This window comes from Sus scrofa, chromosome 2 (genome assembly GCF_000003025.6).
Source record: "Sus scrofa isolate TJ Tabasco breed Duroc chromosome 2, Sscrofa11.1, whole genome shotgun sequence".
In the NCBI taxonomy this organism is placed as follows: Eukaryota; Metazoa; Chordata; class Mammalia; order Artiodactyla; family Suidae; genus Sus; species Sus scrofa.
The window spans coordinates 7,058,360-7,081,578 of record NC_010444.4 but is presented as its reverse complement, the minus strand read 5'-3'; the positions used below and the strand labels follow the sequence as shown (position 1 = coordinate 7,081,578).

At 57.7% G+C, this 23,219-nt stretch overlaps 6 protein-coding genes across 10 annotated transcripts in view; 3 read left to right on the top strand and 3 right to left on the bottom strand.

Moving 5' to 3' along the window:
- TM7SF2 (transmembrane 7 superfamily member 2) lies at positions 77–4,801 on the top strand. The gene is made up of 10 exons (XM_003122542.4): positions 77–306; positions 721–917; positions 1,025–1,079; positions 1,483–1,677; positions 1,757–1,860; positions 3,247–3,366; positions 3,459–3,627; positions 3,830–3,910; positions 3,995–4,117; positions 4,401–4,801. The coding sequence occupies exons 1-10, from the start codon at positions 255–257 to the stop codon at positions 4,559–4,561; spliced, it is 1,257 nt and encodes a 418-aa protein (XP_003122590.1). The 5' UTR covers positions 77–254; the 3' UTR covers positions 4,562–4,801.
- Positions 4,922–6,922, bottom strand: ZNHIT2 (zinc finger HIT-type containing 2). Its single transcript, XM_003122543.4, has one exon. It carries the CDS (start codon positions 6,550–6,552, stop codon positions 4,981–4,983), a length of 1,572 nt encoding a protein of 523 aa, XP_003122591.2. The 5' UTR covers positions 6,553–6,922; the 3' UTR covers positions 4,922–4,980.
- Positions 8,768–10,676, bottom strand: FAU (FAU, ubiquitin like and ribosomal protein S30 fusion). The gene is made up of 5 exons (XM_021082866.1): positions 10,329–10,676; positions 9,978–10,060; positions 9,747–9,891; positions 9,104–9,159; positions 8,768–8,941 (listed from the first exon to the last, which is right to left on the bottom strand). Exons 2-5 carry the CDS (start codon positions 10,050–10,052, stop codon positions 8,816–8,818), a joined length of 402 nt encoding a protein of 133 aa, XP_020938525.1. The 5' UTR covers positions 10,053–10,060; positions 10,329–10,676; the 3' UTR covers positions 8,768–8,815.
- MRPL49 (mitochondrial ribosomal protein L49) lies at positions 9,767–15,065 on the top strand. 2 transcript variants are annotated; one of them, XM_021078948.1, is made up of 5 exons: positions 9,767–10,121; positions 10,281–10,676; positions 11,807–11,957; positions 13,469–13,593; positions 13,708–15,065. In XM_021078948.1, exons 2-5 carry the CDS (start codon positions 10,599–10,601, stop codon positions 13,852–13,854), a joined length of 501 nt encoding a protein of 166 aa, XP_020934607.1. In that variant the 5' UTR covers positions 9,767–10,121; positions 10,281–10,598; the 3' UTR covers positions 13,855–15,065.
- SYVN1 (synoviolin 1) lies at positions 14,962–22,135 on the bottom strand. 3 transcript variants are annotated; one of them, XM_003122541.4, is made up of 16 exons: positions 22,021–22,135; positions 21,036–21,184; positions 20,708–20,800; positions 20,468–20,620; positions 20,294–20,342; positions 19,774–19,877; positions 18,994–19,120; positions 18,799–18,898; positions 18,640–18,705; positions 18,427–18,543; positions 18,170–18,333; positions 17,757–17,885; positions 17,511–17,663; positions 17,252–17,438; positions 16,293–16,444; positions 14,962–16,206 (listed from the first exon to the last, which is right to left on the bottom strand). In XM_003122541.4, exons 2-16 carry the CDS (start codon positions 21,165–21,167, stop codon positions 16,100–16,102), a joined length of 1,833 nt encoding a protein of 610 aa, XP_003122589.1. In that variant the 5' UTR covers positions 21,168–21,184; positions 22,021–22,135; the 3' UTR covers positions 14,962–16,099. The 3 variants fall into 3 exon arrangements, with proteins under 3 accessions (XP_003122589.1, XP_020938522.1, XP_020938523.1); XM_021082864.1 differs by lacking the exon at positions 22,021–22,135 and adding an exon at positions 21,824–21,974 and having other exon boundaries at positions 14,973–16,206; XM_021082863.1 differs by having other exon boundaries at positions 17,252–17,663; positions 22,021–22,044.
- The window catches only part of SPDYC (speedy/RINGO cell cycle regulator family member C), a 28,575-nt gene continuing 27,479 nt past the window's right edge, over positions 22,124–23,219 (top strand). For both annotated transcript variants that reach the window (XM_021082865.1, XM_013994115.2), the window contains exon 1: positions 22,124–22,725. The gene's annotated coding sequence lies outside the window, so the exon portion shown is untranslated. The remainder of the gene's footprint in view (positions 22,726–23,219) is intronic.

Genomic DNA, 23,219 nt, shown 5'->3' with positions numbered 1-23,219 from the left:
TGGAGCTGTGAGCCGGCTGTGGAGGCACTCGCGTCGTTCTCGCCCCCGAGAGCTGATTGGCTGGCCTGCTGGGCCCAGGATGGGCCGGGGGCGGGTCCACTTAAAGACGTCGGGACAAAAGCGGCCGCTGTCCGAGCTCAGGGCTCAGACAGGTGCAAGCCCAGCTGGGCTGGGTCTCTGCGCCACCGAGCCCATCTCCTGGGGGATGGGGTGGGCCGTGTTTCCTTGACAGACCTTCCGGCGGAGCGGAGACCATGGCCCCTCCTCAGGGCCCCCGGGCCCCGCTGGAATTCGGAGGACCCCTGGGTAATAAGGCAGAGCGGGGGGGACTTGGGGCCAGAGGCTTAGCGAGGAAGAAGAGGGTGAAGGGGCAGAATCAGAGGACGAAAGGTTTTGCGGGTTATTAAGGAAGCAAAGGGATCGCGGGGGGTTGCGGGGGAGTGTCTGGAGAGGGGGCCGAGGAGGAACCAGTTCTGGGGGCTGCAGAGCAGGGCATCTGTGGAGCAGAGGACTGGACAGAGTAGGGGGAGCAGGAGCAGAGCCTTTGAGGGGACCTGGGGACAGAGACCAAGATGTAAGTCAAAGAAGGGGGCTAAGAACTGAGAACGTGACATGGAAGACAGCGGTGGGAATGCTGAGGGGCCCTGGATACGACTGCGCGCCTGTGGGGTCGGGGAGAGTTGGCGAGTGGGCGCCGGACGCGATCGCCCCCTTCCCTAGGTGCTGCGGCGCTGATGCTGCTGCTCCCCGCCACCATGTTCCACCTGCTACTGGCAGCCCGTTCGGGCCCGGCGCGTCTCCTGGGCCCACCCCCCTACCTGCCCGGACTCGAGATGCTGTGGAGCCCGTGGGCGCTGTTTCTGTGTCTCGCCTGGCTCGGCCTGCAGGCGGCGCTCTACCTCTTGCCGGCGCGCAAGGTGTGGACTCGGTTCGTGGAGGCGCGGGGGAGGCGGACAGGCGGGGGGAAGGGCTCGGCAGGAAAGAAAGGCCCCTCAACCCTCATCAGAACCTTTTGTGCGTGCAGGTGGCCGAGGGGCAGGAACTGAAGGACAAGAGACGACTGCTCTACCCCATTAACGGTGCCTGGGGGCTGGGGCCTTGCGCCCAAGAGTTGCGGGGGTGGGGGGGTGGGGGGGTGGAGGTGGAGCCCCAGGCTTAGAGGGAAGGCCCATGGAGGTGAGCCCGCGACTTTCCGCTCAGGACAGACATAGGGGAGTTCACTGGCCGTCTCCACACCCCTCGTTCCTTCACTCTTACTACAGCATTGGTTGCGACTCTGTGCATCAGAGAAGTGGTCGGGGTGACCCTCCAAAAGCCAAGGTTTCAGCCTAATGGCTTAGGGCAAGGTTTGCGACCTCCCTGGGCTTTAGGCTGTGTGTGTGTGCGTGCGTGCGTGTGTGTGTGTGTGTGTGTGTGTGTGTGTACTGGGCTGGGGCAGAGGTGGAGGGCTGCAATCCCCAGGACTCACTGTGTGCGGTTCAGGCTTCCAGGCCCTGGTGCTGACAGCCCTATTGGTGGGCCTGGGGGTGTTAGCCAGGCTGCCCCTGGGCGCGCTCCCAGAAATGCTCCTGCCCTTGGCATTTTCCGCCACCCTCATCGCCTTCGTCGGCAGCCTCCTTCTCTATCTGAAGGCTCTGGTAGCCCCTGCCTCCGCCCTGGCACCTGGCGGGAACTCAGGTGAGAGGAGGCCTAGTAGCGTGTAGATGGAAGCAGATGGGGGTGTTTGGCGGCAGCTTCACCCTCCATTATTCTCCAGGCAACCCCGTTTACGACTTTTTCCTGGGACGGGAGCTCAACCCACGCATCTGTTCCTTTGACTTCAAATATTTCTGCGAACTGCGGCCTGGCCTCATCGGCTGGGTATGCCGGGCATGGCTAAGTGGGCCTCCAGCCAGGAGGCGGGGCGGGGGCAGGGGTGAGCAGTGCCTGGGCAGGGCAGGGCTAATTTTGTGCACACATAAAATCATTATTCATTCATTCATTTCACAAATATGGGTTGAGTCCACCATGTGCCCTAAACACTGCTCTAGGTACTGGGAGACAAAAGGAAAAATAAGTTACCATAAAGGAAGACAAATCTCTCTGTCTTCATGAAGTCTACATTCTAGTGGGAAAGTCAGACACAAAATAAGTCACATATATACCCCATGTCACGGGATGCTAAGTGTTACGGAGAGGGGGGAGGGAGTTAGGAGAGCAGGTGCAACTTTAAATCAAGCGGTCAAGTGCAAAAGCTATTTCAAGATGAGAGAATGATCCTGGTCCCATGGGTCAAAGTGATGCAGAACTTCAATTGATCCCTGGGTTTAGCAACCTATCACTGGTGGCCCTGATGACAGGCCAGCTGTGCTTTTTGGGTATAACTACCCGTACTGAAGGGTCTCTTGGGCAAGGTCCCTGTCACCCTGGAAGTACCCCATCCAGGGGCAGGGGGAGTGCCGAGTGCCCATCACGGACCAGGATCCTGGCCTCCCGGTCCGTTTCTTCAGGTGTGAAATGGGATAAAGTAAGACCCTCCTCCCAAGACTCTGGTGAGGATTATAAGCAGTAGCCTTAATGACGGCGCCAAGCCCCGTGCTACCAGAGTGGGGCTGCTCAGTAAGGCTGGCTGCCAGCTAATCATTAGGGAGCACTTACCGTGTGCCAAACACACCATGCCTATTATTTCGCACAAGTCAGTGAGTCCTCGGCCCCATGAGGTGGGTCCACGACTATCTCCATTTTCCACGTGGAGGTGGGGAAAGTAGACTCTAGCAGAGGGTAAGAGCAACTTATCCAGGTGGCAAAGCTGAGATTCAAAACCAGGGCTATTTTTTTTTTTTTTTCTTTTTAGGGCCTCACCAACAGCATATGGAGGTTCCCAGGTGAGGGGTTGAATCAGAGCGACAGTGGCCCGCCTACACCACAGCCACAGCAACGCCAGATACTTAACCCAGTGAGCGAAGCCAGGAGTTGAAACCGCATCCCCATGGATACTAGTTGGATTCGTTTCCGCTGCGCCACAACAGGAAGTCCAGCCACGGCTACTTTAACTCTCAAGCCTGAAGCGTCCAGTTGCTCCATATGCTGCTCTCCTAAAGGGAACACGGCAGGACAAGGCTAGAGAAAACGGGCGGGGAGTGCATCAGGACGGGGACCATTGCAGGCTCTCTGTCCCTGGATTCAGAGAGAAGGGGCCAGGTGCTGCCACTCTGCGGAGACGGGCCGGGGCCAGACTGCCCTGCCTGACCGTCCGCCTCACCCCAGGTCCTCATCAACCTGGCCTTGCTGATGCAGGAGGCAGAACTTCGCGGGAGTCCCTCACTGGCCATGTGGCTGGTCAATGGCTTCCAGCTACTATACGTGGGAGATGCCCTTTGGCACGAGGTGAGGCTGGACTGGGCGGCGGGTGCGGGGGAAGGGAAGGGCGCCGGAGGCCCTCGTGGCTCTAAGTGTCTGTCTGGGTCCTGTCCCTGCAGGAGGCGGTCCTCACCACCATGGACATCATCCACGATGGGTTTGGCTTCATGCTGGCCTTCGGGGACCTCGCCTGGGTCCCTTTCACCTACAGCCTGCAGGCGCAGTTCCTGCTGTACCACCCACAGCCCCTGGGGTTGCCCGGGGCCTCGGTCATCTGCCTCATCAACGGTCAGTCAGGAAAGGGCAGCACCCTCCCTCCCCCTTTCACTCATTCACTATTTATTCAGCACCCACCAGGCAGGGGCGAAGCCTCGTGAACGTCTTTAAAGCCAAGGGCTGGGTCCCGAGGCTTCAGGCAGAGTCTGGGCTGTGGGTAGATGGCCGGGGTCAGACAGAAGGTCCCTGACTGCCTGCTCACTCTTTCCCCCAGCTGTTGGATACTACATTTTCCGTGGAGCCAATTCTCAGAAAAACACCTTCCGAAAGAATCCTTCTGATCCCAGAGTGGCCGGTGAGCTGGGTTTCTAGGGTGCTGCGAGGTGGGGCAGCTGGACTTCCAGAGGGGTCCCCCATCCCACCACCTGTCTTTTTTCAGACCTTGAGACCATCCCTACAGCCACAGGGCGACAGCTGCTGGTGTCCGGATGGTGGGGTATGGTCCGCCATCCCAACTACCTTGGAGACCTCATCATGGCTCTGGCCTGGTCCCTGCCCTGCGGTGAGTGGCTTGGGTGGGCCCCCGGCAAGGGCCGCAGGCATGTGTGGGGCAGAGGCAGAGGGGTACCACAGGATGCCCGAGAGGGGTGTGGAATGGAGGGAGTAGTTGGGGCTGGGGATGGACTTGGCGTGGCAGACCTCAGTGACAGCCTAGCGTCATCAGCAACCCCCGCAGCCCTTGGACCTGTCACCACTGAGCCCTGATGCCCCTGTGAGCCATGAACTGTGGAAACCTTTGTGATCTGGGGGGCTGGCTGAGTGGTCAGAGACCCCTCTCCCCCCAGGGGTGTCCCACCTGTTGCCCTACTTCTACCTCCTCTACTTCACTGCGCTGCTGGTGCACCGGGAGGCCCGCGATGAGCAGCAGTGTCTACAGAAGTATGGCTTGGCCTGGCACGAATACTGCCGGCGGGTGCCCTACCGAATCATGCCCTATGTCTACTGAAGTAGCTCCACGCACCCCAGGCCGGGCATATGCAGGCAGGCCCATCTGCCAGCACACCCAGCACCAGGGGCCTGGACATGCCTGGGACTTTAGGGCCGGCACCCTACCCCACCCTGAGCTCCAACAGGCAGCGGTGAACTGCCTCAGACAGGGGGTTGGAGCAAGGGCAAGATGAAGCCCATGCTCAAAAACGGAGTGGAGGGGCTGCTCTTCCCCCTTGGATAAACATCTGGAACCCTTGGTGGTGCTTCTCTTCCTTTCTGGGGCCAGGCTGTTTAAGAAATAGCTGGGTCAGCTCTGATCTGGGAGAAGCTGAGAGGTAGTCTGGGGGTGGCTGGGACAACAGCTGTCACTCAGAAATGGGCACCTGTGACAGGGCAGACCAGTCGCAGTTTTATTAATGACAGAGTGTCTCCAGTTCAGCCCGGGAGCTCCTCAATGAGAGTCCTGGGGGCAGGTGGCAAGGGGCCTCCCCAAAGCTGCTCCAGCTCCCCAGTGAGGGCTGCCACCTCCTCGGCTGCGACAGCGTGGGCTCGGTGTGCCCTGGCACAGTCTAGAGCCAACGGTGTGAGGGCCACTTCATTTTCGTTCGTCCAAGCCAGCAGGAACTGGCACTTCTTTCGGGCCCGGTAGAGGCGATCTCGCTCTTCGGTGGCCACGGCTTGTTTCCGGGCCCGGCCCAGGGTCTGAGCCAGGTCCCCCAGGGCTGCCAGCGTGTAGCCTTTCTGGTTGGCCGGGCCCTCACCCAGCAAGATGCGGGCGGCTTCTCGCATGGCACCCCGTGTGCCCAGGGGCCCGGGCGGATGCTCGCCTGCTTCCAGCACATGGGCTGCGGCCTGCAGGGCTTCCTCGGCAGAGGTGAAGACTTGCTGGGCGCCCAGGGCTCCAGAAACGCCGAGCAGCGTGGCACAGAAGTCGGAGAGCAGCGCCTCGTCGCCGCCGTGATACAGGGCCAGAGTGTGTGCGTAGGCGAACAGCACATTGGGCAGCTGGAAGCGCACGAGCGGCGACGCGCGGCCCCTGCTCAGGCTGGCCAGTGTGGGGATCCGGGTGGGCACGGCGGGCGCGCAGACCCCGGGGGCGTCTCCGGGAGTCGGCCCGGCGGCCGCGGGCTCATCCTTGACGGGTTCCGGCGGCGACCCCGCGGGGGCAGGCTCCAGCTCATCGGCGTCACGGCCCGGAGCATCACCCAGTTCCTCCAGAAGCCTCGGCCCGGCCCCACGACCCCACCACCACGGCCGCCACGGGGGCAGCAGCCGCCCGGCCTCGCCCCGGCTCAGCAGCCGCTCGAAAGCCGCCTTCTCGGCCGGGGCCAGCCGCTCCCAGAGTCCTGAGAGGCCGCCGGGCGCCGGGCCAGGCCTGAGGCCTGCGTCCTCGGGCTCATCCTCGGTCTCGCGTTGCTGACGCAGCCGGCGCAGGGCGCTGGCCAGGCGGCTGGGTGAGGCGCTGCGGCCGCGCAGCTCTCCCAGCACCTGGTCACGGTAGAAGTCTTCAGCGCAGGTGCCATGCGCCCGGTAGCAGCGCAGCGAGCAGTAGGGCACATTACAGCGAGGGCAGGTGTAGCGCGCCGGCTGGGCCTCCCCGGCCGGGCAGATACCACAGGGCCCGGCCGGCTCCATGGCAACTGGCGCCGCAGGCCACCCGGGAACGCACAGGATCGGAAACTTCCGGCGCTTCTCGGTTACTTCCGCCCCTCCGCGGGGCCGACGGAGCGCAGAGTCGGAGCCCTGAGGACTCTCGGCAGTTTCCGCCCGCACTCGGCAGTCAAGCCCCACCCCTCTCTCGAGCAGCGCTAGGGGAGGAGCGAGAGCTGCGAGCATCGTCAACGCCTCCCGCGGAGCCCCACCCTGCGCGCTGGGAAAGGTAGTGCGTCCCGCAGGGCGCTCTGGTGGTGCCAGCTCGCCCCCTAGTGGTTGCCTTTTTTGCACGATAAATCGCTGTGGCGAAACCCAATCGATCTTTGCTGAGCACCTATTATATGCCAAGCCCATTGGAGATGAGACGTCTCTGCGCTGGACACAAAGCGGAGTGGAAGGAAGGCCGAAGTGGGGCACCTAGTCTAGACTGGGCGTGTGTGTTGGGGACATTTCCCCCTCCTTTTTTTTGTCCTTTTTTTTTTTTTTTTTTTTTAAGGGCTGCACCTGCCTGAGCTAGGGGTCTAATCAGAGCTGCAGCTGCTGGTCTGTGCCAGAGCAGCAGCAATGCCAGATCTGAACCGCGTCTGCCACCTACACCACAGCTCACGGCAATGCTGGATTGTTAACCCACTGAGCAAGGCCAGGGATCAAATCCACAACCTCATGGTTCCTAGTCGGATTCGCTTCTGCTGTGCCACAATGGGAACTCCATTTAAATTTTTTAAAAATTATTTCCCTGATGCAATTTTTTTTTTCTACTGTACAGCATGGTGACCCAGTTACACATACATGTATACATTTTATTTTCTCACATTATCATGCACATTTCGCCTTTTAAGAAAGCAACATTAACAAATATCTGAGCTCCTGCTTAACTTTGCCCTCCACGCTAGGCACCGGTAACACACTGAGGAGCAAAAAGGCAGAGAGTTCCCACTGTGGTGCAGTAGGTTAAGAATTTGACTGCAGGGAATTCCTGTTGTGGCTCAGTGGGTTAAGAGCTCAACTAGTACCTATGAGGATGCTGGTTAGATCGCTGGCCTCACTCAGTGGGTTAATGATGCGGCATTGCCGTGCGCTAAGCTGCAGCGTAAGTCCCATAGGCTTGGCTCTGGCGTCGCTCTGGCTGTGATGTAGGCCAGCAGCTGCAGCTCTGATTCAACCCCTAGCCCAGGTAGGAACCTCCAAATGTTCATATGCTGCAGGTGAGGCCCTAAAATGAAAAAGAGAAAGAAAGGAGGGGGAGAGAGAGAGAAAGGAAGAAAGGAAATCCGACTGCAGCAGCACTGGGGTGCGACCATATACAAAAGGGTACCTGTCCTAATAGAGCTTAGTTTGTGGTAGTGGTGTGGGGGAGTGACTGACCCACAAACTGTGCCTCGATCCACGGCACCCCTGAAAGTAAGCTCTAGTTCTGTGGTCCTTCACTCACACCCAGTCCTGCCTTTGGGCTGCCTTCGAAATTCCTTGTCTTTATCTCAACATGGCCCATTTATTTGCCCACCAAGTTCTGGATGGATTTGAGGAGTCTGCTCATTTTTTGCACCCCCTCCACCACTGGTGGCCTAAGCTACTTATTCCTCAATTGGATGGCATCAGCTTAACTGGCTTCCTAATTTTCTTACCTGCCAGCCCTCCAGAAAAGTCAGCCAAAGAAAATACTAGACAAGTCAGATCACACGAGACCCTTGTTAAAACCCTTACCTGCACTTGGTAACTTTATATTGCACTTGGGACTCCAACCCAAACTCTTCTCCATGTCTGACAAGACCCTGCAGACCTGCACACACCTTTGCACACAGTTCTCTTGGTTGAACTCTCACCATCTCACTTCCTGATGGGCTCCTGTTTCAGGTCTCACATAGCCCATCCTCAGACCTCCCGAAAGATAGGGTATAGCTCTCCGCCCTCACACTCCCCTTCATTACAGCACCCTGCCTACTTTTCTTTGAAACTGTAACACTTTTAAGTATTTAGTTCCCTTGTTTTCCCCACAACATGCTAAACCCCTAGAAGGCATGGGGGCCAGTATCTTCCAGAACAATCACTACAAAAGACACAAATAACCAACATGTTTGTGTTTTCTACATGGCAGGCAGATTCGGATTTAAGCACTTGACACAATTTAATCTTCACAGCAACTCTCAAGAGATGATGGCAGAGATTAAATAGTTCATGCCAGTAAATAAATGCAACAAGTATCCAAACTCAAGACAGTTCAAGTCTAGAGCCTAAAGTCTTCACCGCATAACATGCCGTATTCCAAGAACCGGCAGACTCTGAATGGTATGCATGCATTGCTAGGAGGGAACCTAAATCGACCCCAGAGAACCCCACTTCTAGAAACACTGAAATAATCAAACTGATTAGGTTAGCAAAACCAGCCAGTCAGAACAAACAAAATCACTAGGACCAATTGGTTTACCAGCCTTCCCCCCCCCCCCCAAGTTGCTGACTCTACTCCACTGCTAAGAAACCAAAACGAGACCTGTTTTTCACAACACCAGCCCTAGAACTAGAAGCCACATCTCTCTCTGAGGCCTGCACAAATGAAGATGAAACAATGAGATGATTGGACTAAGTGGCTTTATTAGTGAAAGCCGGGATTACAAAGGACTTAAGAGTTGGCATTGGGTCCCTTCTTCTTGCCAAAGGTGGGCACGACATTGACAAAGCGCCGGTTGTATTGCATACGTCTCTTGGCCCGGCCGGTCTTCTTCTTCTTTTTCTCTTGTTTGGCCACCTGGGAAAAGGGAGATTTGATCAGCCCAGGGTTGCCTCTTCCACCTTCCCTCAGGTTCACTGCCAGCCAGGAAGAGAGCAAACATGGCAAGAGCCAAAGGTTTTGGCTTAGCTGTGTCAGGGGAAAAAAAGTCCAAACACCACCACTAATACTCTCACTCACCTTGGGAGTCTGACCTCTGACTTTCCCAGCACGGGCCAGGGAACCATGAACTTTACCTGTGGTAAGAAAGGAGGACAGCAGTTAGAACAAGAAGGCCCCACCCAGCAGAATCCTTTCTCCCTCAACTCAAGCTTTAAAGGTAAGATGGGCCCAACAGGGAATTAAAACAAAGTCGTAGAGATCTGAACTCTGACCAAGAATATCCAGTCTAGTACATCCTGGGGTTTCACTTCAGGATTTTCCAGCTCCTGACTTACACCACAGCTCATGGCAACTTGGGATCCTTAATCCACCGAGCAAGACCAGGGGGTGGAACCCGCATCCTCATGGATACTCGTTGGGTTTGTAACCTGCTTAGCCACAAAGGGAACTCCAGCTCCTGACTTTAAACAAGACCTAGAGAGCACCTTGGTGATCTGCTCTAACCTCCTGATTTTCCTGAGGAAACTGAGACATAGACAAGGATCTATTTAGAAAGTGACTGAAATAGAACTACCGTCTAGAGAAGTTTCCCACAGACCTCTCAAGAGTTCCTCTTGAGGGAGGGAAACATGAAGAACCACCCTGGATTGAGGACCCTGAACTCCACACCCTACACCCATGAACTTACAAGCAGTTCAAGGTACAGTGCTCCCTAACTCACCTCCAAGCATACGGCCGGCTACTTCCAGAGTGCTCAGGGCCTCCACCCCACACTGGCCGAGGATGGCATCATCCTCCAGGGGCGTGCCTGCCAAGAGCAGGACTTGATCTTCTGGAGCGATGCCCTCCAACGAGGCTACATGAGCCTAAATGGAAAAACAAGACTCATTAACGTTCCCGCGGAAGGCAAAGGCGAACACAAAAGACCCCAGGAAACACTACGACGCCTCACCTTGATCTGGGCGACCGTCTCCTGGCCGGTCACCTCGAGAGTGTGTAGCTCCTGGGCGCGGACAAAGAGCTGCATGTTGGCGACTGAAAAAAAAAAAAGGGGTTGCCTGTAAGAGAATAAATACTCTGGGACAGAAGGGATCAGGTAATGGGGGATGGGCCGGGGGCGACTGCGCCGGGGAGCAGCTGGTCTCGGGGTCTCACGTGGGTAAGGCCGGACCTGCCAGGGGGGTCCGATGGGGATCGGCCAGGCCCCCCGACCAGCCCTCTTCCTCTTTTTTCCCCGTTCCTTCTAACCTCGCAGCCAAGCCCCAAATAAGACCTCCGGATCTATCCAAGGCCAAAATCTTACCTGAAGCGCGGACACCCCTGCCGCTACCGCGAAGATGGAGTCGAGAAAGAGGAAGGAGCGAGGGCGCGCACGTCCTCTCCGCCTGCTGCGTGCCACGTCACTACTGAGCGACCGCCAAGATCTCTGATTTTTGTACCGCCCAGAGCCGTCCTGGCTCCGCCTCCTTACGCTTTGCGCAGGCGTTCTCTCGGTCCTGGGCGGAGCGATCATAAAGGGGCTGGACCAGGCGGGTTGCGTGCGCAGAAAGCTAGTGTACCTGGGCTGTTCGAGATGGCGGCGACTGTGCTCTGCGGTGTACTTCGTGCCTGGAGAACTGGCGTCCCGCTGGGCTGCGGGCTACGGCGGCTGGTGAGAGCGCTGAGCCTGGTGCTGGAAGCAGAGGGCTGGTTGTGAGGCTGTTATCCCTTGCTCGTCCCTTCTTGGGGGTCGCTTTTCTGGAGCTCAGATACTAGACTGAGAGGGAAGGGGGCAGGGCCTGAAGTGGGCTCCGGATTGTGGGGCTTAAGATACTGAAATATGATTGGAGGACAGCCTGAGTTAGAACTAGGTGCTGGGCATCGATTCTTGCTGATTTTACGTACACACACACACACACACGTAGACAAAATATTTTTTTGGCCGCGAGACATGTGGAATTCAGGGTTCGAACCTGCCAGAGCAGCGACCTCAGCCCCCGCAGACAGCAGTGACAACGCCGGATCCTTAACCGCTGCCCCGCAAAAGAACTCCGCTGCCTTATTTTTTGAAGGGGACACCGTTGTAGACGTTGGAGGTTGGCCCCAGATCTTGGCGGCACCTCTGGGAACCTAAGACTCACAATGTATAGGACTGAACATCTTTCTTCTGATTCTTTTTGTGACCCTGGGACCTATCAGGAGTTCTGGGTATCTGCTGGGAGAAGTATGGGAGGATAGGAATGTGACCTCAGGTAGATTGTTTGCTAATGTCTTGATATTTCTTGGATATAAAAAGAAGATAATAAAATACCTAATGTATCAAATTATAAGAATTGAGTGAGGAATTTCTGTCGTGGCTCAGCAGTTAATGAATCCGATTAGCATTCATTAGGATGCGGGTTTGATCCCTGGCCTCGCTCAGTGGGTTAAGGATCCGGGGTTGCCACGAGCTGTGGTGTAGGTTGGGTGTTGCTGTGGTTGTGGCATAGACAGGTAGTATAGCTCCAGTTCGACCCCTAGCCTGGGAATCTCCACATGTCAAGGTGCGGCCCTAAAAAAAAAGATCAAAAAAAAAAAAAAATTCTAAGAGAGGTGGGCCTGAGTTCCTGAACTTCTTTTTAAGTCCCCTCAGTATCCTGCACCCGGGACTGAAGTCTGGTGCTTTCCTGCCTCAGCCTTTTCTTTAAGCCCTTCTCTCTGCTTGTAATGTTTCCTTTTCCTGCTTGAGGAAAGGTCTGCCTGTTGGGGGCTGGGTGGTGGGTGGGCTGATGGGAGATGGTCGTTTGTTTGTTTTTGCCTCAGAGCCAGACCCAGGGGACCCCTGAATACCCCAGCTTCGTGGAGTCTGTGGATGAATACCATTTCGTGGAGCGCCTCTTACCCCCTGCCAGCATCCCAAAGCCCCCAAAGCACGAACATTATCCCACTCCTAGTGGCTGGCAGCCCCCCAGAGGTGAGCAGGGTTCTGGGGATGGCGTGAAGGCTGCAGGAAAACATCCCCTCCGTAGGGGTCTCTGCCCTGGCTGAGGCTCTGGATTCCTGGTGGGTTCAGGACTGGCAACCCCGAGCTAGCATCTGTCTGTGTTCAGGGAAGGGCCCCGAATGGAGCACTGTTTTACTAGTACCGCCCCCACACACGATTGGGGTGGGGTCTTGCCCTGTGGGAAAAGCAAAGCATAGAGAGAAGACCCAAGAATTTGGACCCCTACCCCCATCCCTGGCCATAAGTGAGAACACAGCTTGGGAGTTGGGCAGTTCTGGATCCACAGATTCGCAGTTCTGGCCAGGGTTTTTTGTTTGTTTTCCATTTTAGAGCTGCACCCCAGGCATATGGAAGTTCCTGGGCTAGGGGTTGAGTCAGAGCTGCAGCTGACAGTTTATGCCACAGCCACAGCAGTGCCAGATCTGAGCCACATCTGTGATCTACACCACAGCTTGCAGCAGTGCTGGATTTTTTTTTTTTTTTTTTTTTTGTCTTTTTGCTATTTCTTGGGCCGCTCCCACGGCATATGGAGGTTCCCAGGCTAGGGGTCCAATCAGAGCTGTCGCTGCCTGCCTACACCAGAGCCACAGTAACGCGGGATCCGAGCCGCATCTGCAACCTACACCACAGCTCAGGGCAACGCCGGATCGTTAACCCACTGAGCAAGGGCAGGGACCGAACCCGCAACCTCATGGTTCCTAGTCGGATTTGTTAACCACTGCGCCACGACGGGAACTCCAGTGCTGGATCTTTAATGCACTGAGCGAGGCCAGAGATTGAACCCACTCCTTCATGGATGCTAGTTGGGTTCTTAACCCAACTAGTGAACAGCAGGAACTCCCTATTGCCAGTATTTTTGAGTAAGTCACTTAGCTTCTCCCAACTTCAGTTTCAGCAAAATAGAGATAATCTGCTCAGCACATAAAATGCATTGTGCAGAGCCCAGCCCGTGGTAGGTTTTCATTGCTTAGAAATACCCATCCCTGGAGTTCCCTGGTGGTTCATCAGGTTAAGGATCCTGCATTGTCACTGCTATGGTTCAGGTCCCTGCCATGGTGTGGGTTTGATCCTGGGCCCAGGAATTTCCACATGCTGTGGATGTGGCCAGACCTCTGTTCCAACCTCTTCTCCACAAAAAACCCCAATAAATACCCATCCTTTTGTGCTAGAGCTTGATTTTAGCCTCCCTGTTTCAGTGGAGGAGAGCAAGGATTGGCTCCAGAGGACCTAAAGAGGCATAGCCCTGACTTCATTTCTTCTTGAGTGCCTGGTGCCAGGCCCTATGCTGGGCCTTGAGGTACCAAGAACAGGCTGGTCCTGGTCCTAAACTTAGGGCAAGTGCAAGTCTCCTGATCTCAAGTCTGGAGGTGGCTTTGCTGTTGGGTTCACTGACCCTCTGCCTACTCTGTGGAGAAAGGCCTTGGTGGAGGGGCCACGAGGTCTAGGAGCTTTTGCCTCATCACCGCCCCTCCCTGCCGCAGACCCTGCGCCCAGCCTGCCCTACTTCGTGCGGCGCTCGAGGATGCACAACATCCCCGTCTACAGGGACATCACACACGGCAACCGTCAGATGACTGTGATCCGCAAGGTGGAGGGAGACATTTGGGTGAGTGGGCGCGTGGCTCGGGGCGATTCTGACCCCTTGGGGGCTGAAGGGGTGAGAGCCTGCAAGAGGGTCGGGTCTCCTGACCAGGCCCGATGTGTTATTATTTCCCCCCAGGCCCTGCAGAAGGATGTGGAAGATTTTCTGAGCCCGCTGCTGGGGAAGACACCTGTCACCCAGGTCAATGAGGTGACAGGTACCCTTCGGGTCAAGGGCTACTTTGACCAGCAGCTCAAAGCCTGGCTTCTGGAGAAGGGCTTCTGAAGCCCGGCTGAGCAGCGTGCATCACAGTGTCCCCCTCAGACTGGAGTCTTGGGGTCTCAGGAGGAGGGAGGTGACCATGGGAGCAACTGGGACAGCAGGTAGAGACCAGGGTGGAGGGCTTTCGAGTGGGACTTGCTTGTATGAAGGAAGAAATGGGACCGTGTGCTGGGGAGGGCCTCTAGAGACCCACCAGCAATAGTCAAGCTGGCGGGGGGTTAATTGCTCCCCCCGCCACACACACACACACACACACACACACACGCTTTGGCCTGTTCCTGCTCTCCCTTCATGGGAGCTCCTTGGACTCAGCCATTCAACTTTCAGAGGTAACTGGCTACCCCTCTGGTGGAAGCAACAGCCCAACCCAGTTTGCAGGAGACGGCAGCACAGGCCAGACCCACCGGGCACGTTCCTTCTTGGGCTCTCACACCGTCACTGCCCCACAAATCCTGAGCCCGCTTGGTAGGGGCCACAGAACACAAGATGACTCAGACGTGGGTCCTGAAGGTCTTCAGTTCCACGTGCAGCACATCAGCCCCTGGGCTCACTCCTTCCACCCCGCAGAGGTAGGAGGGCCGCCAGCAGGACTCTTCCAGACTGGAGTTGGGCCTGACTGGGTTCCCAGCTCCAGCAAGCTAAGGGATGAGCTCTAGCTGGCCTGCCCACAAGGGGGTGCTTAAGAGCTCCCGGCGGCCCAGCAAAGGGCCATCCTTCCCAGGGTGCTGACCTAGTATCAGGGCTGGACAGCGGGTTTGCGGGCAGGAAGATGCTGTCCTTTGGCCTCTGCCATCTCATCCCACCCCAGCCTAGGAACTTCGTACTTGGGAGTCACAAGGACCAGAAGCCCGAATTCCCACCCAAGCTCAGTATCAAACTGGCTGTGGCAGGTTTCGAAGTCTGGCTTCCCCTGCGTGCTCTGACCTAAGGACCAGGCACTTCACCTTTCTGGGGCTTTCTTCGTGTGTAAAACGGATATATTTTCCTAATATGTTAATATTCGACAGTGTGCCCAAGGACAGTGCTGACTTTAAACCCTCATTCCTGGAGGTTCCAGGTTACTGATCTACCCCTGAGTAAAAGGAGCCCGCACATGGATCCCATGGCATCAGTTCCACCAGTCATTAATGCAAGTTTTTATTTGGCTGTATATACAATTTAAGCTATTAAAATTTGTACAATATTTACAAATTAAATAATCATCTGAAACTGTCTCCAGCAACTCTTGTAACACAAAACCAAGGGGGAAAAGACAGGGGCAGGCAAGGCCTTGGCTCCTGTGGTCCCTACCTGGCCCAGAGCCTTTTCTCAACTGGAAAGACCAGGAGCTTGGCACTCCTGCGACCTTTTCCTGGGGTCAAGCATTCAAATTCAAAGACAAAATTTAAGCCAAAAGACAGTAGCAAGGAAGTAATACCAGTTCTTCTAAACTCAAGAAAAATTCTTAACTAAGTTAAGAAGTGGCCTTCCGCTGGTTCTGGGGCTTGCAGTGGTTCAGAAGCGCGCACGCACACACACGAGCCCTCAGCCTGGAGTGAGGCTGCAGTGGCTGCTGGGTGAGACCAGGGACAGTCTCCCCTTAGACAAACTGCAGGGAGAAAAGGGCCTGGGGGGGAGGGGCAGAGCAGGGCCCCTCAGTGCTGCCCACCTGCTCCTCCACCCCAGACACTCCTTTCCCTGAGTTATGTGGTTGCCAGTAAGACATGGAAATGCCACAGGGCACAAGGGGCACAGCCACCACCACAAAAGGCTTCTGGGGAGTCTAGGGTAAGAAAAGGACATGGGTACCAGTCTCGGTGGGCGGGCCGTGGAGCAGGTTCCTGGCCCACCTCCAGCCCTTGAGTCCACACTTGGGAACGGGAGCTAATACTGTTGGGTGCTGCAGCGTGACTCCACACACAAGGGGGGCTCGGAGGGGCTGCCCCTTCTCCCAGAAAGGGGTCGGGTGGGGTCAGAGGGCTTCTCCAGGCAGCACCTTGCTGCCTCAGGGCCTCAGCAGAACACGGCACGGCTGAAGAGCTGGAGAGGAAGGCTGGAATGACCCGGATCCCCATGGCTGCCCGGGACTGTACGGGCTGGAGAAAGCCCTCGGCCCCTTTCCACTTGGTCTAGGGTGCCACCTCCTCTGCCTCAGAACTGGGGGTCGCTACTCCCTGGTGCAGAAAGAGGGAGCTGGCACTTGGTGGCAGGATGTGTTCCAGCAGAGGGCTGCTCAAGAGTGGGGGCAGGGGCCAGGACTGGGGCAGTGTCAGTGGGCAACCGGGGACTCCAACTTCTGTAGGCGACGGCGGCGGAGCTCCGCTGCATCAGGCTCCCCATCCTCGGGCAGCTCCTCGGTGCCCGATGACTCAGGAGCTGGGGACAGACAGATCCAGAGGTGGCATCCAGAGAGGTCCCCTAGGCCCGCCACCCCACCCCCGCCTCAGGCTGACAGCAACTACCTGGAGGCTTTTCCGGTTCCAGGGCTGGTGGGGAGGCTTCTGGGGATGGGGTGGTGGCCTCAAAGCTGGGGATGCTGGCAGAGGAAGCAGCAGCGACAGCTGTAGGGGTGGTCTCCTCAGTCGGGTTGGCTGAGGTGGCAGGCCGGGGGGGCCTAGGAAGGGAAGGGACAAGAGGAGGGCCTTGGCATCCTGGCCTGTGGACAGGCTCTGCCCTTGGTGAGCCCTGCATGGTGCAGTCCAGCACCACTGGGCCTCTGCAGCCCAGAGACCAGCAGACAGTCAAATACACAGTGTATGAACTGCAGTAATTCCATACCACAGACTGACTATAAACCGTGTTCATCGCCACACTGCAGAATCCCTCCCCCTGCCCCCGGAGCTGCTGGGCACCTTATAGGCTACCAACTAAGACAGTCCACTGATCAAACCCAGAGCACACAAGTCTCAGCCTCCAGCTCCCCTCCAAGCCTGTGCTGTTGCTGCTGGGTGCCAGGCACTTCACACATGTCGCTAGTAAATAGGAATTAGAACTTCTCTATTTAAATAAGGTGATGAAGGCACAGCAAGTGAGTGATGGGACCAGGACTTGAACTCAGGCTGGCTCCAAGTGACTTTATTTGCTATCTCAGATCAGGGGCAGTGATTCCCAAAGTGTCACCCTGTGTCAAGAGGGTACAGGTGATAAATAAAGTACTGATAATTTCAAGTAATTTGATTTTAGAAAAACATAAAGGAACAAGATTCAAGGTTGGCTCCTCCCTCTCTAGGTCCAGATAGGCCTTCTGCAATAGGATAGACAAGCACCAAGAACCTGACACCCTGCTGTGCCCGCAGGTAGGATACCTGAATCAACAGGTGTCACAGGGTGGCAGAAGAGAAAAAGGCCAAGAACCACTGCTGGGGGCCTTCTCTTGGCAGCCCCACACCCCCCTGCCCGCATGGGTCCCCTGTAGACGTACCCCAGGGAGGCGAGCACGGTGAGGTACTGGTTGATCTGCAGCATGGCAGCGTCCAGCAGCGTGTGGATGTTGCGCAGGCTCTGTAGCCGGGCCTCCAGGTGCTGCCGCTCATGGCCTTCCAGAGCCCGCAGTTCCTCCGGGGTCAGCCCGGCAAAGCCAGCAGGAGGCACAGGCATTGGGGGGAAGGCTGGAGGGAGACAGAGGCTCAGCCCGGGCTGCCTGGGCCTGACGCCCTCCCGCCTCCCCAGACAACCCTTACCAAAGGGTGGAGGCAGCGGCATGCCCATCCAGGGAGGAGGGAAGGGGAAGCCCGAGGCGGGGCCGGCTTCGGGGGCGGAGGCAGAGCCAGGCGCCGGGGCGGAGGCAGGAGAAGCAGCTGTGGTTGTGGCTGCTCCACTGGGCCGAGAAAGGGCTGCTCACGGGCGACAACAGGAAGTTTGTGAATGTCGAGGGGTCTCTCCTTCCCTTCCTCCCCCCTGGCTGCCGCAGAACCCCAAAGGCTCACCTGCACTGGTGGAAGGAGGGGCCGCAGCCTCCCCTGAGCTGGGGGGAGGTGGAACAGGAGGAAAGGGGCCCATGGGGGGCCAGAGCGGGAACATGCCTGGAGGAAAGGGAGGCAGGAGGCCCTGGGGGACTGCAGAGAGAGAAGGGGCGGTGGTGAGAAAAGGTCCAAACAAAGCTCCCAATCGCAAGCAAGGGACTGGTGGGTGGGCTCTGGCCGCTGCTCCCACAGGCTCTGAGCTCAGCGCTGGTAACATGTGACCGCAGTCAGCCCCGTCTCTTCCTGTGATCCCCCTGCCCCCACCCTGACTGAGCTTCAAGAGAGCAGAGACTCGACTCCCCCCAGTATCTCCCCTACCCAACGCAAGGCAAGGACTCAAGAGTGTGTTGGATGGCCAAATAAGGGGGGCAACTCACAGTTGGGGGGCTGGGGTAAGAGTGGTGGAGGGTGGGGGGCAGGTGGTGGCCCCTGATCCGCAGGTTCAGGGGGTGGTGGTGACTGGTTCGGCAGTGATGCCCGCAGGACGTCCATGCGGCAGGTAGGGCAGGTCTGCTGCCGCTGGAACCAGGAGCGCAGGCAGCTGGGGGAAGACCAGGCAATGGTCAGCAGATCCCTGGGGGTGTGCCTTCCAGAGCCTCTGCCCGGTGTGCAGGCTCCTCAGGGCATCTCCCACCTGGTGTGGAAAATGTGGTTGCAGGGCAGTCTCTTGGCACCCGTCACCATCTCTTCTCTGCAAATGATGCAGACATTGTCCATGGCCTGGAGTTCCTCTGCGGTGGCATCTGGATACCTGGTTAGGACAGGCCAGGGACACGTCGAGACCAGAGCTGCAGGCCGCGGCCTCTAGGGCACAGCTTGGGAGAGTGGCTAGGACTGGCCCACTTACAGTGTGTTCATGTTGCGGATGGCTCGGCGAGACATGATGGCGTCGGTCACAGCTTTCTTGAACTGCCTACGAGGACAGTTTCAGTAGAAGTGGCGGCGGGGGGGTGGGGGTCAGTAGGAGGAGCAGGGGGTGGGGGGAGCAGGGCAGGGCAAGACTCACCTCATGGCCAGGTACATAGGCCGGATGGCAAAGAGGGGGAAGGTGTGCACCTTGATCATGATGGTCATGAAAGCCATGTACAGCAGAACCTTGATGAAGCCTGGGGGGCAGGGGCGCAGAGCAGCGGGTCACAGGGCGTGGCAGGCAGGGCCTGGGAGGCCAGGCCAGGTCAGGGGAGGCCCAGGCTCGCCTCACCTGTGAACAGCTCCGTGTAGAGCATGTACACAGCCTTGTTGTCCCAGGGGTTCTCGCTCTGCAGGTCCACGGAGTGCAGCACGTACTTGATGAAGATGGTCAGCACCATGGTCATCAGGATGGCGTACTGGGGCGGGCGGACAGGGGACGTGAGACTGCAGCCCCCGCTCCAGCCACACTCCGCTGTCCCCAGGCCTGCCCGCGGCAGAGCACAGCGCCGCAAGCACAGGCCTGGACACAGTCAGCGTCCGCCTAGCTCCTCCACTGAGACGGTGCGCAACTCGCTAGAGCCCTCGGAACCTCAGTGTGCCTGTCTGTAAAGGACAGAATTAACTGCTCCTTTGTCACAGCAAGCCTTTGCTCGGTGAAAGAGACGCAGGGCCTCAGCACAGAGCCCAGCATACAGTAGGCACTCAATAAGCAAGAGCTGTGTTGTCACTGAACATACACTTCCCCTGCAGCGGACAGGCCGCCCCGGTTGTCTATCAGGCTAATCCCTTCTGTCCCTCAACAGCCAGCTCCTCTGGCATCAACTTCCCGGAAGCCTTCCCTGAGCACCAGCTCAGGGCTCCTCCTCCACACGGGGCTCTTTCTATGGCTTCCCCACTCTCCTCCGAGCAAGTGTGGAGCGGGCAGGGGCTGGGACTGATGGATAGCCGCTCCTTGGTGGCCCACGCGGGCTGGCCACAGAGCAGATGCTCATGAGGGTTTGTTGAGTTACTCAAGGCACACGCAGGGCCACCTTGGGCTTGTCCTCCCAACCTCCCAAGCCAGTTTTACCTCAAAGCCAAACACCAGCTGCACAGAGGCCCCACGGGTCAGGATGCTGTGATAGGCATGGCTGACGAAGAGGAAGTCCAGGATACCCAGGAGGAACATAAGGGCTGTAGGGACCCCCCAAATGGGAGGTTGGTGGGGTCAGCCCAGGGCCTGACAGCCACTTCCTGCTCTAAGGCAGCTCCCACCCTCAAGCCCACCATGGCCCCAGCCATCTAGTCAGGTGAGCACACTCTGCTGAACCCGGCCCCCTGGGAACTCCGGTTCTGCCCAAAGGTGGCCCAAGCTCCAGGTGAGGAGGCAAAGAGCTAAGGGGCCAGGCAGTTGAAAAGCCCCAGAGTGGAACAGGTCAGAGATGATGCAAATTAACTTCCTAAATTATCTTTCCTGTACAGCTGCGGCCGAGGGGCAGCCTGTGCTCTACGCTACAGGTCCACGGTCACTGACTTTTCCTGTTCCAGTCCTTCATGTTGCCTCTTCTCCCTCCAGCTCCCTCCTCTCCTCTCCCGTGGATCTCACTCACAGACAATGCGGCAGTGGAAGAGCCAGGAGATGTTGGGGCTGCGCTCCATCTGAAGCAGAGCAGAGAAAGGGGCCTGTCAGGGAGGCTGGAGCTCATCCTGCATCCCCAACCCAGCGCCCACTCCACAAGCCTGCCCCCCAGCCGCTCCAGAAAATCTCCCCCGACCCGACTCACAAAGTCCACACGGTCCTCAGCCAGCCAGTGAAAACACTTGAGGAAGAGGAGGAGAGTGAAGAGGGCAACAAAGCGGGGGCTGAAGTCATCCCGAAAGACAGTGAAGGCCAGACACGTCTCAGTGACGGCATACCAGGAACGTTCCAGAAGGTGCTAGGGGTTGGCAACGAGTGATGTGGAGCTCAGACATTCTGCCTGCCCAGCTCTCTGCCCCTCACCTTGGGGCCAGGAACACCTTACCTCCATCTCTGCTGCCCTCAGCTGTCCAAAGAACACCTTGCCCATCACCTTGCCCAAGAGGAAGACAAGGACGAAGGCCTGGATGTACAGGACCTAGGAGTGAGGAGGAGAGGCTATGGTTTGAGCCGGCTTTCTGCTCCGCGCTGCTTGGGGCTCACCATTCAGGAACCTCTCCACACCCCCCATCACTAATTTATTCAAAGCTCCCCCTGCCTGTGGGCTCCCTCGATTTTTCTCCTACTTACCTGAGCTCGAGCCCCACCCCTGGCTCAAGATGACTCCTCCTTCCCTCCCAGAGAGTTCCTCCCTCCTTGAGCCCTGAACTCACGGCCATGCTGGGGCTGGACTTGGTCAAGTACACCACAGTGGGGTAGAACTGGTGCTTGAGGTAGTAGGCGTGAGCCACCACGGCCCCGGTCAGCGCCAGGCTGGCCGCCATCATCACGGCGGTGCGGAACATTGCCCTGGCCTGGGGACCTGCGTGGGAGAGGAAAGGTAAGGTCACAGCTGTGTGATGCCACCCCGTGCAAACCTAGCCCAGCTCCTGAGACGCAGTGTTAACACACCGGGGAAAGAAAAGCCTCATTCCCCCATCATCGCATCGAGAAGAGCCCATGCTCCCCCATTCCACAAGTGGCAAGACTGAGCCTCAAAGGGGTTAAGCGACCACACTGACGCAAGGCCTGGAGCCCGGGTCAGTCTTGTTTCAAAGCTAGGACTCTTTCCACGCTGCCTGCCAAACCGCCGCCTCTAGGGAAGAATGAGGAAAGGCAGCAGCGTCGGAGGAGGGAACTGCTCCCACTGACCCTAAAGTGACGGTGATGGGGTGGGATGCAAACGCAGAAATCTCCAGAAGCGGGAATGGGCGGCCTGGACCGGGAGAGGCCAAGGCGCTGGGGGGCGCCGCCGGGTAGGCGACAGCGTCGGTGACAGCTCTGCCAGGGTGGGCAGCTCCAACGCGCGCCCGGCGGGAGCGGGCGGGGTACGTCAGCCTGGAACCCTGGCGCCCCCCAACCCCCTGGGGAAGTGTCAACTCGGGGCACCGGAGAAACGGCCGACCGCCAGGATGCAGGGGCGGGACGGAGAGGGACCCGGGTCGACCCCGCGGCCGCGCACCTGTAAGCGCCAGGAGCTGCGAGTGTCGCAGGCGGGGCCCAGCCTCTGCGAGCGCGGCCGCGCGGGCAACTATCTCCAGCTGACAGGCCGAAAGCTGGCGGCGGGGCTGAGGGGGCGCGCCGACCCCGGGGACCTCAAGGGGAAAGGTCCAGGCCCCTACTCCAACCACAACCCGGGTCCGACCCCCGCCCACTCACCAGGAGCCCAGCGCCGCGAGCCCGCTCAGTCCCCGCGACTGCGGAGGCGGCTCCGGTTAACAACACTCCCCACCCCCTGCGAGCCGGAACTTCGGGGGTGAGACACCTCACTTCCGGCGGGGCGGGGCGGGGCGGGGCGTGGACCGTACCAAGTGCCCCGGTCCCTTGTGCGCCCTGCTCATTCTCCCTGGTGCCAAGAGCAGTAGTCCCTCCACCCTTCTGGCGTTCGTGCCCACTGTTCGAGTGAAAGATGCGAGAGGTGGTCTGAGCGGAATTAAGGCAACTTGGAGAGGATTAGAGTCTCCCTATTAGTCACAGATGGTATCGTCTTGGCCGCTGAGTGGACTCAACCTAGCGGCGGACTCCGGCTCTCAAAGCGGCTGGAAGGCGGCCCCCCCACTCCTCCGCGCGTTGTGCGGGCCGTACCATTTGGAGGGGGGAGTATGCAAGGGACAGACATACAGGCCTAAGAGAAATAAGATGTCTTAGATACTCATTCCAGGGGGAGTCACAACAAATTGATAAATTAGATGCTTTCTAAGAGAAATGGGTTCAGGAAAAACGACTTGTATCCTCCTTGATCTCCCCCAGTTGTGTGGGAGTGAGTTGGGTCTCCGTGGCTGCTATAGATTGGTCGAAATGGAGTTACGCGGACCAGTAAGAAGAAGAAAGGAAATCGGTTAACCTATGGGAAGAGAAAAGCAGGTGAGCGGTTGCTAGGGGCGGAAGGTAGCGTTGCCTGGGGTTAGATCTTACTCCTGGGAACAGAGAGTAGCGAAGGCGCAGTCGGTGGGCAGGGGTTCAGGGTCTGCCAGACGGAGACAGTTGCTGCACCACGAAAGGGAGAGGTTCCTGGGACCGAGGCGAAAACATCTTTAATTCTGGCTAATCTTGGGATGGGAATGTTCTTTGCAAAGGGATTGACTTCCATGCGGCGTGCTTTGCGATCCTTTCAATCCTGGCCGGTAGCCACAGCTTCCCCAGACTTGGGCTGTGCTCATAGTCTGTGTCTTCTTCAGCCAACCCAGTCGGCTCGTTGACAGAATGGAGCTAATGCACCGCCCACTTTGTGCCTGGAGTTTTCCTCCGTCGTCTCATTTAATCATCAATCATAAGTTTATGAACTAGGTGGTGCTGTCCTCATTTTATACGTGAGACAACGGAGGTTCAGACATTTAAGAAGTACCAGGATTGGCAAC

What these genes read in the sequence shown, in the direction of transcription:
- FAU (XM_021082866.1), bottom strand. Translation starts at nt 10,052, where the DNA reads ATGCAGCTCTTTGTCCGCGCCCAGGAGCTACACACTCTCGAGGTGACC. An exon ending in AGACGGTCGCCCAGATCAAG is followed by an intron (nt 9,892 to 9,977) that starts GTGAGGCGTCGT and finishes TTTTCCATTTAG; the next exon opens with GCTCATGTAGCCTCGTTGGA. An exon ending in TCAGAGGTCAGACTCCCAAG is followed by an intron (nt 8,942 to 9,103) that starts GTGAGTGAGAGT and finishes CCCTTTTCCCAG; the next exon opens with GTGGCCAAACAAGAGAAAAA.
- TM7SF2 (XM_003122542.4), top strand. Translation starts at nt 255, where the DNA reads ATGGCCCCTCCTCAGGGCCCCCGGGCCCCGCTGGAATTCGGAGGACCC. An exon ending in GGCACCTGGCGGGAACTCAG is followed by an intron (nt 1,678 to 1,756) that starts GTGAGAGGAGGC and finishes ATTATTCTCCAG; the next exon opens with GCAACCCCGTTTACGACTTT. An exon ending in GAGATGCCCTTTGGCACGAG is followed by an intron (nt 3,367 to 3,458) that starts GTGAGGCTGGAC and finishes CTGTCCCTGCAG; the next exon opens with GAGGCGGTCCTCACCACCAT.
- MRPL49 (XM_021078948.1), top strand. Translation starts at nt 10,599, where the DNA reads ATGGCGGCGACTGTGCTCTGCGGTGTACTTCGTGCCTGGAGAACTGGC. An exon ending in GCTGCGGGCTACGGCGGCTG is followed by an intron (nt 10,677 to 11,806) that starts GTGAGAGCGCTG and finishes TTTTTGCCTCAG; the next exon opens with AGCCAGACCCAGGGGACCCC. An exon ending in AGGTGGAGGGAGACATTTGG is followed by an intron (nt 13,594 to 13,707) that starts GTGAGTGGGCGC and finishes ATTTCCCCCCAG; the next exon opens with GCCCTGCAGAAGGATGTGGA.
- SYVN1 (XM_021082863.1), bottom strand. Translation starts at nt 21,167, where the DNA reads ATGTTCCGCACCGCCGTGATGATGGCGGCCAGCCTGGCGCTGACCGGG. An exon ending in AGCTGGTGTTTGGCTTTGAG is followed by an intron (nt 19,121 to 19,773) that starts GTAAAACTGGCT and finishes CGCCCGCCCCAG; the next exon opens with TACGCCATCCTGATGACCAT. An exon ending in ACCGTGCTCGCCTCCCTGGG is followed by an intron (nt 16,445 to 17,251) that starts GTACGTCTACAG and finishes TTCCCTTCCTAG; the next exon opens with GCCCCCCCGGCCTGCCACCT.
- ZNHIT2 (XM_003122543.4), bottom strand. Translation starts at nt 6,552, where the DNA reads ATGGGCTTGGCATATAATAGGTGCTCAGCAAAGATCGATTGGGTTTCG.